The sequence below is a fragment of the Crocuta crocuta genome, unplaced genomic scaffold (assembly GCF_008692635.1).
Source record: "Crocuta crocuta isolate KB4526 unplaced genomic scaffold, BGI_CrCroc_1.0 scaffold119, whole genome shotgun sequence".
NCBI lineage: Eukaryota > Metazoa > Chordata > Mammalia > Carnivora > Hyaenidae > Crocuta > Crocuta crocuta.
Window position 1 is genome coordinate 2,257,819 of NW_027551562.1, and position 17,308 is coordinate 2,275,126.

General features: G+C 50.7%; 1 protein-coding gene across 1 annotated transcript in view; it reads right to left on the minus strand.

The window, feature by feature from the left end:
• Window positions 1-17,308, minus strand: part of KCNQ3 (potassium voltage-gated channel subfamily Q member 3) — a 306,390-nt gene that overhangs the window by 30,646 nt on the left and 258,436 nt on the right. Inside the window, exons 5-9 of the mRNA XM_077750013.1 lie at window positions 15,191-15,363; window positions 9,317-9,472; window positions 7,775-7,885; window positions 6,107-6,202; window positions 4,704-4,798 (exon numbers count right to left, since the gene is read on the minus strand). Of these exons, the coding sequence (XP_077606139.1) occupies window positions 4,704-4,798; window positions 6,107-6,202; window positions 7,775-7,885; window positions 9,317-9,472; window positions 15,191-15,363 (631 nt within the window). The remainder of the gene's footprint in view (window positions 1-4,703; window positions 4,799-6,106; window positions 6,203-7,774; window positions 7,886-9,316; window positions 9,473-15,190; window positions 15,364-17,308) is intronic.

The following is a 17,308-nucleotide window of genomic DNA, read 5'->3' on the forward strand; positions in this document are numbered from 1 at the left end:
TCCGATTTGACCTTCGCAACAATAATCTTCAGAAATGGGTATTCTTATCCCAGTAACCCTTGTTTCATCTTACTTTTACCCAATTTTCTCCCTGAAAAACTCTGTCTTCCCAGAGATACAATGGGCTTTGACACAAGACCTTGGTTTTTCTCTTTACGTATTGGGGGGCGGGGGCAACATAGGCGAGCTAATGAATCTCACTGATGCTTACTCTTCACCTATAATATCTGGCCTATGAACATAGAGTTAATTCTGCTGCTCTTCCATGAAATTCTAAAGATTCAATGAGATAGCATGTACGAAAGCAGGTCCATCTTGGCCAGCGTGATGGATGACTGGATATGTCCCCCCTTCTCTACTGCTAAGCACTCCAATAATCTTGACACTGGTCATAAAAGGAACAGGTTCTGGTTATACAAAAAAATTAACTGGGTCTTCTTGGTCAAGAGGCTTCTACCTCTGGGGCCTAAGTCTTATCTCCATTTTAGTCTAATGTCTAATGATTTCAGAGGTACAATGTCCAATATGGTAGCCACGAGTCATACCTGACTATTTAAGTTGAAATTAAATAAAATGGAAAATGTGATTTCTCAATTGCATGAGTAACAGACAGATGCTCAAAAGCCACATCTGGCTAGTGGTACCACATTAGACAGCACAGATGTATTCTAGATCATTCTACCAACACTTATAAGGAACCGAATGGTATGCAGGTTCCCTGTCAATGGAAAGCAACATGTGTTTTTTTTTTTAAGTTTTAATGTTTATTTTGGGAGGAGGGGGAGGTGCAGAGAGAGGAGGACAGAGGATTTGAAGCAGGCTTCGCACTGACAGCAGAGAGCCCGATGTGGGGCTCGAACTCTCATCTCACGAACCGTGAGATCATGGCCTGAGTCGAAGTTAGACATTTATCCGACTGCACCCCCCAGGTGCCCCAACATGTAGTTTCTAACGTCTGCTTTCATCTGTAGTTGCACATAATAATGTGCAACTACCATTCCCTAAGGTCCTCCCCATACTACCTGTACTAAGTAGACACAGTCTCCACAAGCCAATAAATCAGAAGATCTGGGCTTCGACTCATAGCTCTCTGAAGTTCTTTATAATTCAGAAGCAATTAGTTTATAATTTTAAATAGTAGCAGAAAATAAAAACAAAAAGGCAACGCCATCATCCATCAGCACTAGGCCTAACCAGATATAGCCTGTGAACTCACAAAGGACTGCACTGAACTCTGATACAGCCCCACAACACCATCCTTCCAAATCTTTGAGAAGAATGTAAGATGATGCCACCACCACGGAAAACCGTCTGGTAGTTCCTCAAAAAGTTAAACACAGTGTTGCCAATTCCACCCCCAGGTATAAGCCCAAGAGAATTGAAAACTCATGTCCATACAACGTGTACATCAGCATAACAGCCAAAAAATGGAAACCACCCAAATGTGCATCGTCTGATGAATGGGTAAACAAAATGGCACACCGATAATAGAATATTACTCATCCATACAAAGCAATCAATTTCTGATACACAGGACAACCTGGATGAGACCTGAAAACATGCTAAATGCAAGAAACCACACATAAATGACCACATAAGATTTCATTTTTATATGAAAAGTCCCGAACAGGTAGAATAGAGGCAGAAAATAGGCTAGGGCTTGCAGGGGCTGGGGGAAAGGAGGAATCAGGAATAACTCCTAACGGGTGCAGGGGTTCTTTCTGGAGCAATAAAATGTTCTGGAATGAGACAGTGGTGATGAATGCTCCATTTTGTGACTATATTAAAAACCAATGAATTGTTCACTTTCAAGGGGGTACTTTTTAGGGTAAGTGAAACCTTCTTACAGTATGTGAAACATACCTCAATAATGTTTTTTTTTTTTAAGCATAAACGAAAGACAAAAAAAAAAAAAAACCCTGTAGGAGGCAGGTGAGAACACATCCGTGAATTATCACCATTATCATTCAATGTATGAAGGGGACTGGCATTCAGAGGCATTCTTCTCCCAAGGGACGGCCTTGTTTCAGAACAGTTGCTAAGTGGCTCTAGTTGGAGATGCTAAGTCTTGCTAGTGACTTTATACTACTTTTGTCCTTGAAAGAAAGAAACAAGTGTTCTCTCTCAGTTTAAAAACCATCCCCCTATCACAGCAGCCCTGCCCACAGTGTCTTCCTCTGAATCTCTGACAGCCACGACAATGCCTTATTTATAATAAATCATCCCAAAAGAATAGGCCTATTGCCAAGACCTTGGGCTGCACAGCGAACAGAAATCATCTTGGTTCCGAGCTCAGTGTGGTTGCACATGTCTGTCTCCGAGTCCAAGGTCACTCTTGCCTTTTCAAGGGAGGTCACCTGCCCCTTCGAAGGCTCTTGTGACCCAAAAGAAGACTGACGTTATCCCCGACCCAAAATGATTACAGCAAAAGTAGAATTTAGAATCAAAGGGAGCCATGGAGGCCATCAACTGAGCCAATGAATCTAATGACTGGTAAGAGATGCAGTCTAGAAACCCAAACATAGTCACTGGTTTCTGGAAGCCTTGACTCTTCCATCTCCTTGACTCCTCCACCAGCCATAACTCCTTGAGTTACCCCCCTCCCCTGCTTATTCACTTTTGGGTCCCCCCTCCACCAGCCTTCTTTAGCCTCTACCTTGGGCTAAGCGCTGGCTGGCTCTCACCCTGAATCCTGCACTCATTTGAGAACTGGTCTCCTTGCCTAGAATCCTGAGTCCGTCCAGTAGGCTTCCATGCTTCTATCTGTCATCTCCCTGAAATACAGATCTGATCAGGTCACACTTGGGCTCAAACGGCTTCTCTCTGCCCTTGGGATCCAGGTTCGATTCCTTTGTCAGTCACCTATGATGGGCGGACTGGATGTCCTGAGTAGGAATAGCACGTGCCACTAGGGTCTCTGCAGGAATGAGATGGGAGAGGCCAGCAGGGGCCTGACCTTTCGGAGCCTGTAGGTCACGGTCAGATTTTGGGCTTCATTCTCTTTGTCACGGTCATCCACTGGAAGGTTTTATGCAGTGAAATGAGCCAGAAGAACCCAGGTCTCTTGAATTTCCCTAAATCTGTACCATAATCTGGTGATGGGTTGAAGGGAAAATTGAGGCTGGATGAAGGTCGCATGATAGGTGGGTGGGACAGGGATGGAGGGGACCACTCAGCTATGATCGGGTCACACAAGGATCCCTGAAACCAAAGGCCAGTGGCAGAAACAGGCTTCAGAGCAGGGACCAGCTCAGGTGGGAGGTTCAGGTCCCTCGGCTGTTCCTCCCAACCAGGAATCCTACACATTCTGCGTTCCACCCACACGCGTAAACTCCCGGCTCAGGGCCACAGCCTCCAAACCCGGAGAAGCGGGGTGTGTTTCCATAGCCCAGGTCGTGAAGAGACCATGGGCTCTGTGGTTTCTTGATGTGGCAGACATTGGCCAAAACGCCCCACGTTTCTGAGCCCCAGCTTCCCCCCGCTAGTGAGAGGAGCCTGGTGACCTGACCACTCAGCCTGTCTCCGGGAAGGGACCGTGAGCCGCTCTGCCAGACTCGCCCTGGGGCATCAGTCCAAGATGCTTTACTGGGCCGGCGCCATGGAAACGGCCAAAGGCGGGTATAGGACTTGAGCTCCCCAAACCCTCCACTGATCTTTTTAAATATTTATCTTAGAGGGGAAGGGTGCACAGAGGAGGGGCAGAGAGAGGTGGGGGCAGAAGATCAGACGCAGGCCCTGTGCGCTGTGAGATCATGACCTGAGCCAAAGTCAGATGCTCAACCCAGTGAGTCACCCATATGCCCCGCCCCTCATTGATTTTAATGCTTCCAGAATGTTTGGGATCCTCTGGCCTGCTTCCGAGGCTGCCTGGGAGGGATGATTGGAGTATGAACTGGAAGACCTTGGATGGACTGGATATGCAGTGAATACTAAGTTCTCTTTTCCTTTCCACAGGCGCTGGCCATGGGCAGTGCTTTTCGTTTTTGTCCTGAGGCCTTTAATTTAATCTCCCACCTTAAAGACACAAGACAACACCTCTGGGTGATCAGAGGATTCCTCCCGCTGCTGCTGCTTCCACCTGCCTGTTCCCAGCATCCAGAAGAGTCTATGCGTACAGGCCACGGCCAGGCGGGAGAGGCACCCAGAACCGCGAGCGAGGCCCCCACCGCACTGGCTCGCCACTTCCTCAGACACCGGCCCTGCTCAGACAATGATCAGAACTTCTCTTTTTGGCCGCTCCACACTGCCCAGCTGGTAACCACTGGTGGCACACTGGGGTCCCCTGGGAAGCTTTAAACATGCTAATGCTTGGGGGCCCCTGGGTGGCACCGTCGGTTAAGCGTCCGACTTAGGCTCAGGTCAGGATCTCACGGTTCGTGAGTTCGAGCCCCATGTCGGGCTCTCTGCTATCAGTGCAGAGCCCAGAGCCTGCTTCAGATCCTCTGTCTCCCTCTCCCTCTGCCCCTTGCACTCTCTCTCTCTCTCTCAAAAATAAACAAACATTAAAAAAAATACCAATGCCAGGTCTCCACTCTTGGCATTTCTGATTCAAATACACTGGGNTCCCAGGTGATCCTCCTGCGTGGCACAGCTGGGAACCAGACTCTTCTCCAAGAAACTACGAAGGCCACAAGCACAGATACAGACCCTCGGTGGAGGGGTGGCCGGTCACACCCTGAGCCTTCAGACAGGTGGTCACTTGCCTGAAGAAGGGAAAGGAGACGACGGATTCATAGAACCTCCACGTTGCCACAAGATCAATCCTGTTTGGGTTGGTAGCATAATACCTCCAGGCGGCCTGAGGAGGGGAAGAGAGGGGGTAGAATGACGGACAACCTGAAACGCTCACACAGAACCCCACAGGATTGAAAACCTTTGTTAAGTCCCTGACTCGTCGGGGTTGAAACATGCACTTGAGGTAGTATCCAGAGAAGCCAGGCTTCCTGGCTTTGTGTACCTCCTCAGGGAAGAAAACCTTCCTTGACCTGCCATCTTGGAATCATAACTGGTACTGTTGGGCTGTGGAGAAATGCGGTGGAAGGAAAGGAGGGTCCTGGGGGTAAAATCCCCAGAAGGGCCAGGGTTTACTCTGGCTGCGAGGTTCCCTGAGACTTCTTAAACAGATAAGAGGACGCACACTGTCTTTGGGCCACTTTGGCTGCGAGAGACGGCGGGGAGATGAGGGTTTGATTCGGATATACTAGAACTTCAGGAATACCCTGATGGCCTGGGGCTTGGGGGATAATGGAGCAGACCTTAGAGACTGAGACTGGCTCGGACACTTCATGATGTAGGACAACCCTGTGTACCATGTAGTGTCAGACCCCTAGGGACCCCTCAGTACACTGGACACAACTTCACGGTGGGTGGTCCCACACACGCTTGGACCCGTGTGGCTGTAGTGAGGGGGCCACACCTCCTCTTCTCTGTGTTCCCAACGGCCCACGGCACCACGAAGCAGGAACTCCCTCTGCGGTTTAAGGGGGACACTTCTGCCCTTTCCCCCCACCCCTGAATGTCCTCCCTACGTCGAGCCCACGGGGCAGGAGTGATGGAGCTGGTCGGCATCTAACGCTCACTGGTGCTTAGATCACTGGTGGTCTACTGGTCTACAAATGGCCCACTGCCCAATACTGGGCACACGTAAGGCATCTTTCTCTTGGCGTATGGGTTCTCCCTCCTTGGCAGATGTGAGGGGCCACATCTCCTTGTAGTTGATGGGCTAAGCACTTGGACTCCGGGCTGGCACTTCCTATGGGTCCCTAGGTCAGGAGAGGGGTGGGAAGCAGAAGGAGGAGAAGCCTAGTATGGACCCAGAGTCAAATTCTCCAACATGGTTAGTAAAACAGCGGATGCCTTGGTCCCTCTCCAAGCCCTTTGTCTTTTCCTCACTTGTCTTCAAATGCGGATGGGAGAACATTGGGATTGTCACGTTCACGCCGCACAGACAGGACACCCATAGCCCTCCACAATCACACACAGCCCTGGGCTCTGTCCCCAGGCCCAGGCACGCCCACCGCTGTGCAGGCACACACAGCCCTGTCCCCACCCAAGACGCGGATGCACGAGCTCAGTCCCTATCCGACTCATCCGCAGGCAGACAGACCTGAATGAGTTCAGCGGCCGGCTTCCTTCTTTTCTCAAAGTGCTTCTGCCGGTGCTGCTCCTGCACTTTGAGTGCCAGCCCCGATCCCAGGATGCCCTGGAGGGAGAAGGCAGGCCCGGTCAGCCCCGCTGGCCTCTCTGGGCACCCCATCCCCACTCCCAAGGCCACGAAGACCCCCTTCTTCTCTGCCAGGGAGTAGGCTGCTGGGTTACGTGGAGCCTCGGTGTGAGGAAGGCCTGGCTTCAGTTCCTGACTCTGCAGCTTTCAAGTGGTGAGATCCCCAGGCAAGCCAGGGCCCCAGCACACCTCAGCATCCTCCAGGGGAAGTGGGCTAATAATACCTTCCTCATAATTTTGTTAAGGAAAAAGTGAAATTATGTATAGATGCTGTTTAGTAAGAAGTACGACACAGAACAGATGTCCAGTAAATGGTGGAATTTAAAAATATTTTAGCAGCTTGGAGCACCTGGATGGCTCAGTCAGTTACTCGTCCAACTTTGGCTCAGGTCATGATCTCACGGTTCGTGGATTAGAGCCCCAAATTGGGCTCTGTGCTAATAGAGCGGAGTCTGCTTTGAATCCTCTGTCGCCCTCTCTTTCTGTCCCTCCCCTGCTTGTGCGCTCGCTCTCTCTTTCTCTCTCTCCAAAATGAGTAAACATTAAATAATAATAATAATAATATTTTAGTGCTTTAATTGTCATTTTACTGGAATCCCAGAATTGTGACCTGTTTTGATTTCCAGGTCAGACTCACATGGGGATCACATGGATAGAAGCCATGCCCTTTGAAAATTAGAGGAGACCGTGGGGCACCCCCACAGTCCTCAACCTATTCCAGATGAGGAGACTGAGATTCACGGAGGTCATATGCCCAAGGTCAGAGAGCTTAGGAAAAACAGATGAGATAAGGCTACAGCGGAGGAAGAGTATCACTGAAGACGAAGGCTGGGAGATGAACCAGGGGAAGCGCGATTTTTCCCTAAGAAGTTTCTCTCCAGCTTCACGATTAGAGACAGAACCCACAAGCCAATAGCCTCATGACTATGCAAACTTGACTCTGACCTAATTGAGCCTCAGTTTTCTCATCTGGAAAATGGCGACAGACACAGCACCAAACTCATGATGTTGTCATGTAGATGAAATGACACGATGTAGGTAAAGCATCTGGCATGATGCCAGCACACAGTGAGTACGACAAGTGCTTTCTAGGACTGTTGTTAATATTATGCTCATGGGCGCCAGGCTTTGGTTATTCTATCACGGGTCAAGATTCAGTCTGGCCGGAAACGGATTTTTTTTTTACATAAGCCAGGACAGGAAATGATGGGACATGGGAAGGGAGCGCACATAGAGGAAGGGCCCGCCATGGGCAAGGCGCTGGGGAAATCGTGGGTGGGAGATATGATCCCAGCCCCCAGGGAGCTCACAGTCTGGGGTCAGCGGGGAGGCAGCATGGGGCCAGAGATGACTTTGCAGAGCCAGGCCCAGAGGAGGGAGGGACTAACTGAGCTTAACGAAACCCAGCCTGGAGACTGGACTTTGAGCAGCCCAGCGCGGACTCAAGGGGGCGCAAGGGCAGAACGTCAGCCTGGAAGATTCAGCTGGGGCCAGGCGGGCGGCGGAGGGGGTCCCACATGTCATGCTCGGGAAAACATCGAAGGTACTTACCGCTGGAAGGGCAAAGAAGGAGACGCCGATTAAGGAAAAGGTGGCTGCAATCAGCCGGCCTTCCCACGTTTTGGGGGTCTTGTCTCCATAGCCGATGGTGGCCAGTGTGATCTGAAGAGAGAAGAGGTCAGACACGGGCCTTCGCGGGGACAAGGCGGTCAGTGATGTGTCAGGGCCCCACCTTCCAGCCTTCTGTACTGCTTGCAGAGGTTTCTCCCGTGGGAGAAAAGGCACCGAGTGCCAAGTAATTATCTTGGAGCTGTGAGACCACACCTGTTTCTAAGTTAAAGATTTCCTGCCCATAGTCAATCAGCCAACAAACATTTCCAATAATTGCAAACATGTGCATGTGCACTCTTGGCATATTCACATATGCGTGATTTTGTGAATTGCCATGCTTCCCAATGTGTGCACGCCTACGAGTGTATTTGTGTGCGTTGTGTGTGTCTGTGTGCATGTCTAATGTCTATGCACATGTCTGTGTGGATGTGTGTGGTATATTCCTGGGTGTGTTTACAAGCGTAGGTGACTGTGTGCACATACTTACGGATGTGGAGGATGGGATGGCAGAGCCGCTAAGCATTGGGACTCTGGAGCCCAACTGCCTGAGTTCAAATCCCAGGTTCAACCCCTAACTGGCTCAGGGATCTGTCTTGGTTTAATCACATACTTAACTGCTTCATGCCTCAGTTTCCCCATTTTATTTAAATTTCTTTTTAATGTTTATTTCTGAGAGAAAGAGGGGCGGGGAGGCGCAGAGAGAGAGGGAGACACAGAATCCGAAGCAGGCTCCGGGCTCTGAACTGTCAGCATGGAGCCCGACGTGGGGCTTGAAGCCACAGACCGAGAACTCATGACCTGAGCCGAAGCTGGACGCTCAACTGAGCCACCCAGGGACCCTTCAGTTTTGCCGTCTTAAAAAAGGGACTCATAAGAGGAATGGAGTTTAAAATGTTAATAAATGTTGGGGCGCCTGGGTGGCTTAGTCGGTTAAGCATCCGACTTTCGCTTAGGCATGATCTCGCGGTTTGTGGGTTCGAGCCCCGCGTCGGGCTCTGTGCTGACTGCCAGCTCAGAGCCTGGAGCCTGTTTCAGAGTCTGTGCCTCCCTCTCTCTCTGACCCTCCCTTGCTCACGCTATCTATCTCTCCTAGAAATAAATAAAATAAAATAAAATGTTAATAAATGTAAGATCCTTAGAGCAAAGTATGCCTTCAAAAAATGCCAGCGATAGTACCACGTGTTCCTGTGGAACTCCAGGTGCGCTCAGAGGTCTGAGTGCACGTGTGTGTGTCTGCTACTGTCTGTTTGCACATGTGTGGTCCACCGATCACAGCCTACAACTGACGAAGTAAGGCCCCTGGGTGGTGATGGGAGCCACTGTGCCCAGCCCCGACTTCCTGTAAGCACCAAGGAAAAGCCCATTCCAAGTGCTCTCACCTGGGAGCGCAGGCAGCTGCCCACCTGAGCACCCCATGCCACGCCCTCCACCTCTCTGTCTCTAACAGTCAGTCCGCCGGGGCCCTTCAGGACGGTGACTCACCAGGCCCCACCAAAGGGCGTCTGCATAGGTCTCGAATTCCTCCTTCATCTCTTCTCCTTGGGCATCGACCTCCGGCACGTCTTTCTCAACCAAGTAGACAAGAAATGAAGAAAGGATGAGCGTCAGGAACCCAATGTACCAGGCGGTGATGAGCTCCTGGGAGAGCAAGCAGGGGACAAGGGAAGTGGCCACTGAGAAGTCTTTGGACGGATGCTGGAGGCCAACACACCGGAGTTGTGTGAACACACCAGGTTTAGGAGCATTGTGACTATGGGCGGCTTACTTACCTCTCTGAGCCTCACCTCCCATCGCTGCGAAATGGGATCAGGAATACGGTCATTCTTTCCTTTTTCTTTTTAATTTGAGTATAGTCAACACATGTCACATTAGTTTCAGGCGTGCGACATAGCAATTCAGCAAGTTTACACATTACACAATGCTCGCCACAAGTGTAGCTACCATGTGTCCCACGATAGCTCTGTTACAAGGTCACTGGTCATGTCCCTTATGCTGACGGTTAGTCCTTCCTGTGACTTATTCATTCCACCACTGGAAGACTGTATCTTCCACTCCCCTTGACCCATTTTGTCCATCCCTCTACCTCCTTCTCTCTGGCAACCATCAGTTTGTCCTCTGTATTTTTAAAAAATGTTTATTTATTTATTTTTGAGAAAGAGAAAGAGAGAGAGAGAGAGAGAGAGCACACATGTGTGAGCAGGGGAAGGGCAGAAGGGGAGAGAGAGAGAATCCCAAGCAGGCTTGAAGCCACCAGCGCAGAGCCCGATGCGGGGCTTGAACCCAGAAACCATAAGATCATGACCTGAGCCAAAATCGAGTCAGATGCTTAACTGACTGAGACCCCAGGAACCCCTGTTCTCCATACTTATAGGTCTGATTGTGCTTTTTTGTTTGTTAATTCATTTGTTAGTTGTTATTTTATTTATTTGATAGATTCTAAAAATTTATTTAAATTTTAGTTAACATACAGTGCAATATTGGTTTCAGTAGAATTCAGTGATTCATCATTTATATGTAACACTCAGTGCTCATCCCAACAAGTACCCTCCTTACTGCCCATCCCCCATCTAGCCCATCCCCCACCCACAACCCTCCATCAACCCTCAGTTTGTTCTCTATAGTTTAAGAGTCTCTTATGGCGGGGCGCCTGGGTGGCTTAGTTGGTTAAGCGTCCGACTTTCGCTTAGGTCACGATCTCGCGGTTCGTGGGTTCGAGCCCCGCGTCAGGCTCTGTGCTGACTGCCAGCTCAGAGCTGGAGCCTGTTTCAGTCTGTGACTCTCTCTCTCTCTCTGACTCTCCCCTGCTCACGCTGTCTCTCTCTCTCTCTCCTAGAAATAAATAAAACATTAAAAAAAAATTAAAAAAAAAAAGAGTCTCTTATGGTCTGTTTCCCTCTCTTCTCTATCCTCCCTCCCATATGTTCATCTGTTTTGTTTGTTAAATTCCCCACGAGTAAAATCATACGGTATTGTCTTTCTCTGACTTATTTCGCTTAGCATAATACATTCTAGCTCCGTCCGTGTTGTTACAAATGGCAAGATTTCATTTTTTTTGATGGCTCAGTAATAGTCCATTGTATATATATACCCCATCTTTATTTATTCATCAGTCAATGGGCATTTGGGCTCTCTTTGTTGTCATTTTTAGATTCCACTTGCCTGTGTAATTGTATGGTATTTGTCTTTCTGTTGACTTGTTTCACATAGCATGTTATCTCCAGGTCCATCCCTGTTCTCACAAACGGTAGGATCTCATCCTTTTTTATGGCTAGGCAATATTCCATGTATATACACCCTATTTTCCTCATCTATTTGTGTATTGATAGAGATTTAGGGTGCTCCATAGCTTGGCAATTGTAAATAATTCTGCAATAAATATAGAAGTGCATATATCTTTCTGATTTAGTATTTTTGTTTTCTTTGGGTAAATACCCAATAGTGGAATGACTGGGTCATAGGATCTGGTTTCAATTAAAAAATATATTTTTTAATGTTTTATTTATTTTTGAGAGAGAGATAGAGACAGCGTGAGCAGGAGAGGGGCAGAGAGAGAGGGAGCCACAGAATCAAAGACAGGCTCTAGGAACCCACGAACTGTGAGATCATGACCTGAGCTGAAGTCGGAGGCCTAACCGACCGAGCCACCCAGGAGCCCCNACCCCAGGAACCCCTGTTCTCCATACTTATAGGTCTGATTGTGCTTTTTTGTTTGTTAATTCATTTGTTAGTTGTTATTTTATTTATTTGATAGATTCTAAAAATTTATTTAAATTTTAGTTAACATACAGTGCAATATTGGTTTCAGTNTGTGAGATCATGACCTGAGCTGAAGTCGGAGGCCTAACCGACCGAGCCACCCAGGAGCCCCTGGTTTCAGTTTTTTGAGGAACCTTCTACTGTTTTCCACAGCAGCTGCACCACGTTGCATCCCCACCAACAATGTATGAGGGTCGCCTTTTCTCCAGATCCTCGCCAATACTTGCTGTTTCTTGTCTTGGTGATAATAACATGGTCCTTTGGTCCATCATTAACTGAATGCGTGTATAGCTCTAGGAGGAGAGGAAGATTTCTGTCTTCAGGGGTCCTCAACATCATGGCTCCCAAGACTTCACGGGGAGGCAAGAAGGCAGGAAAAACTGGCAGCTGCCTCTTAGACCAGGCACCGGACTCCGGAGACTTTTGGTTCCACGCAGAACTGCTCAGATCCAGAATAAAGCTCAGCGCTACTGGGAAACAGACAGCAGGGGGCGCCAGTGTGGCATAGGGAACCCAGTCCTGTCGCTGATTTCCTGTGTGATCCCGGGAAATTACCCACCTCCCCCCAGCTTTAGTGTCTTTATTTTCAAAATGGAAGTACTGGGTCACAGTTCCTGAAAGTGACACGTGTACTCCTCAGGGAAGGAAGACAGCCAGTTCTTACGTTAAAGAGTCACATACTGATTGAAACTGTATTAAAAATTAGCATAAATTAAAATTACCATAAAGCCCATGATCTTGTGGATATTATCACATGACAGACTAGGAGTGAATGCACAAAAGCGAGCTGATTTAGAGAAAAATGTGAAGAAACAGCAAGGATGGTGCAGGGAGCGTTAGAGCAAAGATCAATCAGCCAATCACCGAAGCTTCAAATACCCTGGCCCAGAGGATCCCTAAGCCTCTTTCGGTTTCTCTCATTCTCTCCCGATTTCAAAGGTCAGCGCAGCAGGCTGGGTGGAAGAACGTCAACTTTATTGGCAAACACAGTCTGAAGATTAGGTCTGATGCCCCTGCTAAGTCATCCAGGGGATCAGAGTGGCTCATATCAACATGGTCCATGCATCTGGCCATCTGGGTCAGCAGGTCTCACTGAAAGGGGTGCTTCGTGCCATTGCTCACCTTGGTCTCACTGCCCACACTGACCTTCCCCATGAAGAGCAGTGGGTCATCTTGAGACTCCCATCACCTCCACGATGAAAGTTTCCGGAACATTTGCTTGCTCAACGCAATAGAGTTCATCTGTTTCGCTGTGTCCTGAGTAGACTTCTTTAAATCTGTAACACTTCTTCCACTCACTGCTTACGTCTGGCTTCCCACACAGTCCCCTTTTGTGGGTTCACTTTACAGCCCAGAGAGGTTTCAATGATGCAGGCAACCTGGCCAGCCAGCCATTCCCTTCAGTGACTGTCTCCCCCCTGGGGGTTTAGTGGGGGGGTGGGTTGAGAAGAGAAAGGTGAACTGGATGGTCCTTCCCCAGCAACTGTCTGGGCATGAGCCTCTCACCTCGTTGAGTGTGGCTCTCATGTTCCTCTGCTTTTTCATCCCCTCTGGCCCCCAAATGCGAGTCAGAAGTTTCATCTGGTGCTTAGCTAGGGAAATTGCAGTCTGGTCATGAGTGCACAGGAAAACTGGCTTTGTTGGATTATTAAGAAGTAGCATAATGGGCACCGGAAAGGAGTGAAAATGTGTCCCAGTTCTGTGCTTTGCAGTCATTCAGAAGGCTGTTCAAGGTAATTCTGACTTTATGTGATGTTTGCTGGTAGCTCTGTGCCACGGCCCGTGGCTGTCTCTCCCCGCCCCACTGATGTCCCCAGACTCATGCACGTGCCTGAGCCGCCTGCAGTCAGCCTGGGGCTGGGGGGTTGGGGGGCTGGGATGGAGCCCATGTGTGTGGGGGGTGCTGGCAGCAGCTTCCTGCTGTCCCTTAGATACACTGTGCAGGGAGTGCCAGGCCCACGCCAGACCCCATGTTAGTGAGAAGACCTCGGCGTTTTCTCGCTAAGTCACGGAGACTCCGAGCTTCTTTATTCTGGCAGCACGGCCTGGCCTGGCCTAACTTTGAAATGCTAGCCCCACTCCACGTTGCTGACACCCCGAGGAGGGAGTCATGGCACATGGCCCAGGGGACACATTGTTTGGATGGATGGAGGAAGCAGAGAAATGACAAGTGCTCGTCCACCAGGCTTTGAGAAGGAACTGTAGTCAATAAACTGGGAAGTCGGACTCGAATCCTGGCAGGTGCTCACCTCCTCAACACACTGCCTGCCCTGGAAGTGAAGGGCAGCTGGGCAGCAGCAATGCAGCTTAGGAACAGCACAAGGCTGAGTGGGGACGTCGGGGGCGGGAGGGGGGGAGGGAGAATGGCACGTTTGGCTTGACAAGCACCTACTATTACCCAGGCACCGAAACGTACCTTTTCTCGTGCAAGCAGCTAGGATTTTCATTTTAACTGTTGAGGAAGCTCATAAAAATAGAGCATGTCCTAAGTCTTTTCACCTTATGAGATGAGTGCATTATCATCTTCATTTTATACTTAAAAACCATTTATTTATTTATTATTTATATTTACTTTAAAGTTTATTTATTTTGAGAGAGAGAAAAACAGAATGTGAGGGGAGGGACAGAGTGGGAGAGAGAGAAAGAAAGAGAGAGAATCCCAAGCAGTCTCTGCCCTGTCAACACCGAGCCTGATGGGGGGCTCGATGTCACAAACTATGAGATCATGGCCTGAGCCAAAATCCAGCATCAGACTCTTAATCAACTGAGCTATGCATGGGTGCCCTTCCTTTTCTTTAAGTTTATTTAGTTATTTTGAGAGAGAGAGTGAGGTAGGGGCAGAGTGAGAGGAAGAGAGAGTCCCAATCAGGCTCCACTTGGTGCAGAGCCCATTACGGGGTTTGAACCCACTAACATGAGATCATGACCTCAGCCAAAATCAATAGTTGGCACTTAGCCGACTGAGCCACCCAAGTGCCCCTTTTTCATTTTTAAGTAAGTACTTATTTTTAAGTAAGCTCCATGCCCAGCCTACGGCTCATCATAGAACCCAAGTGGGGGCTTGAACTCACCACCCTGAGATCAAGACCCGAGCTGAGATCAAGAGCCAGCCGCTCAAGGGACTAAGCCACCCAGGCGCCCCATCCTCAATTTATAAGTGTAAGAACTAAGGCCCAGGAGGTTCCCGAGAATCCCCACATTCACACCCATACAGTCTGGACTCCCCCCGCCCCCCCAGTCTGTGCCCCTCCTGAATCTTTCCCTCCCATCCCATGCTGCCTTGCATTGGCGCATCTCACCCCCTCGACAACCCGGGGGCAGAACCATCCTGATCTCTCCTTTAGAAACCAGGCACCCGAGACTCAAGGAGAGATGGGTGACTCAGCCACAGGCATCTGCACGTGGTGGAGCGCGGGGAGGGCTTGACCCCAGGCCTTCCAGCTTCTGCTCGCTGTTGCACCCCTGCTCGGGCCTCTCCTCCTCCTCCTGCATCATCGCTGGTGGAGGCACAGTCCTCCGGGAGGGAGGCCCTGAAAGGCACCAGAGGCGGGGGAGGGGCCCGCGCGGCGGGGCGGTCGCCCGGGCGGCGGTGGCACTTACTTTGCTGTGGGCGCAGATGGCCGAGCCCAGGAGCTTCCACGTGCCGCCCCTGCGGTCCATGCGGAGCATGCGCAGGATCTGCAGGAAGCGCAGGCTGCGCAGGGAGGTGGCCAGCACGTTGCCCTGGTTTCCCACGGCAACCACGGGCACGGACGCGATCAGCACGAAGATGTCTGGGAGCGAGGACAGAGGCGTGGAGGGGGAGAAGGAAAAGAAGGTCAGGCCGGGGCAGGGGGGCCGCGGCAGCCGCTGGCCGCCTGCAGACCAACGCGCGCCGGGCATCGCTGGGCTGAAGCGGGACGCGGCCGCACGTGGTGGGCAGGGCCGTTCTCCGGTGCAGAGGGGGAACGCGGAGTGCGCATGCGCGCCTGCCCAGGGCTACACGGCCAGCTGGTGCACCGTGCCGGGTTGGGGATTGGGGGCAGCCTTTCCTCAGTCCCGGGGGGGGGGCGATTCCCCAAGGGCTTCCTCCCCTCCAAGAGGGATCAGGGCTGCCCTGGTTGTGGAGGTGACGCCTGAAGCTGAGACGCCACTGAAGGCAGGTTTCCCCTAAAAGCAGCACCAAGTCCAGGCCTTGGCCGCGGCTGATGTACCGGAGAGAGTCTAGCTCTGGAGGCACAGGGAGGGGAGGGGGAGCCAGGGAAGGAGACGGGCGCTGCGAAGGGAGGTGTGAGCAGACTCTGTTCTGCAGGAAGGACACCTCCCAAGGCTGTCACTCTGGAAGATGGTTGGTGGGACCTCTGCCCAGGGGCTCCTGCCCCCTGCTGGGGGAGGGTCCTGCCCCGGGTGGTTCAGGCCCCCACACTTCCGAGCTGTGCCACCTGGCGGTCTCCCTCGGCTTTCAGGGAAGGCCCTGGGGTAGACTGTGGTAAAACGTGAGGTCCACCCATGAAATGCGGTGCTGGTATGTGGAACCATCTACCCCAGCTGTGACTGAGAGCAGAGAAACAGAGGAGGGGGGGAGGGNGTTTCTGGAAGGGCCAAGCTAGCTCCTGAAGCCAATGGCTGAGGATGGAGGAGTGTGCCCAGATCCCTTCCTATGCCTTCAGCGGCCCCCAACGCCCATAAAACCCATCTCCCTACCGCACTGCAGATGGTCAGCAGGGAAAAAGGGCCCCACATCCAAGTAAATTTGGAAAAAAAGATCCATTAAGCCGATTTTGGTGCTTTAGGACCAGGACTTCCAGGAACCTTCAATACGCTACCATGCACTGTGGCTCTCGGTTATACAAATGAAGTACAGCCTTTCCCCAAGGATTTCCACCACAGGACTATTGTTTTGCAAGACCATCAGGTTCTAAGGAACACACTGGAAGAAATGTTCATCCAGTGGGTAATGCCCAAGTCCTGAAAACTCTGTGGCCTGGCCCTTAGGAAACTTCCAGAAGCAGGTACGGTTTGCTGAGCACACAGTGCTCCCTCACACCCCCACACGTTTGTACTTGTTGGCCTCTGGGTCCCTCAATTCACCCCTGGCTACGTTGGCCATATCAAAGCGTTTCCTAAATGTGTGTAACTTTTGGGAAGACCTTGGTGTCGAACATCTGGCTGGATACTAATGTGTCTGTATCCTTGGCCAGGTGTCTCAGGTTATCTGTGTCGAGTTGTCCACTTATTATGTTTGTAGGAAGCCGAACACGACAGAACTTGGATGCGTGGCAAATGCAAGCCAGGTCTACAATGCTCAGAGAGAATGGGAGATCCTGGCCTGATTGGATCCATCCACACCCGAAATGGCTGGGTCTGAAGCTGCCTCGAATATGAAAGCCATGAGGGTCACTGACAGGACACCCACCCTCAAGTCAAACACGGAGAGAAAAGTAACATTTCCAGCAAGAGCCATGTGATGGGAGAAGTCGAGAAAGGAAGAGAGCAGAAAACACGGGCGCCCTGGAAAGGCAGCCAGCAAGGATGGTGATGCTGGGAGCTGGGCTGGGCTCTCCACGGGGAGGCTGGACATGGAGCACACCCAGGAGCTCGGTCACATCAGCCCCTCTTAGAACTGTGGTGACTCCTCCCCGGGGAACACGCTTGTCCTGGAAGGGTCCAGGCTCCACACAACACTAGGATATTCTCGAACTGGGTAGGAACCTCTGAATCTGGGCACGAAGTCACTTC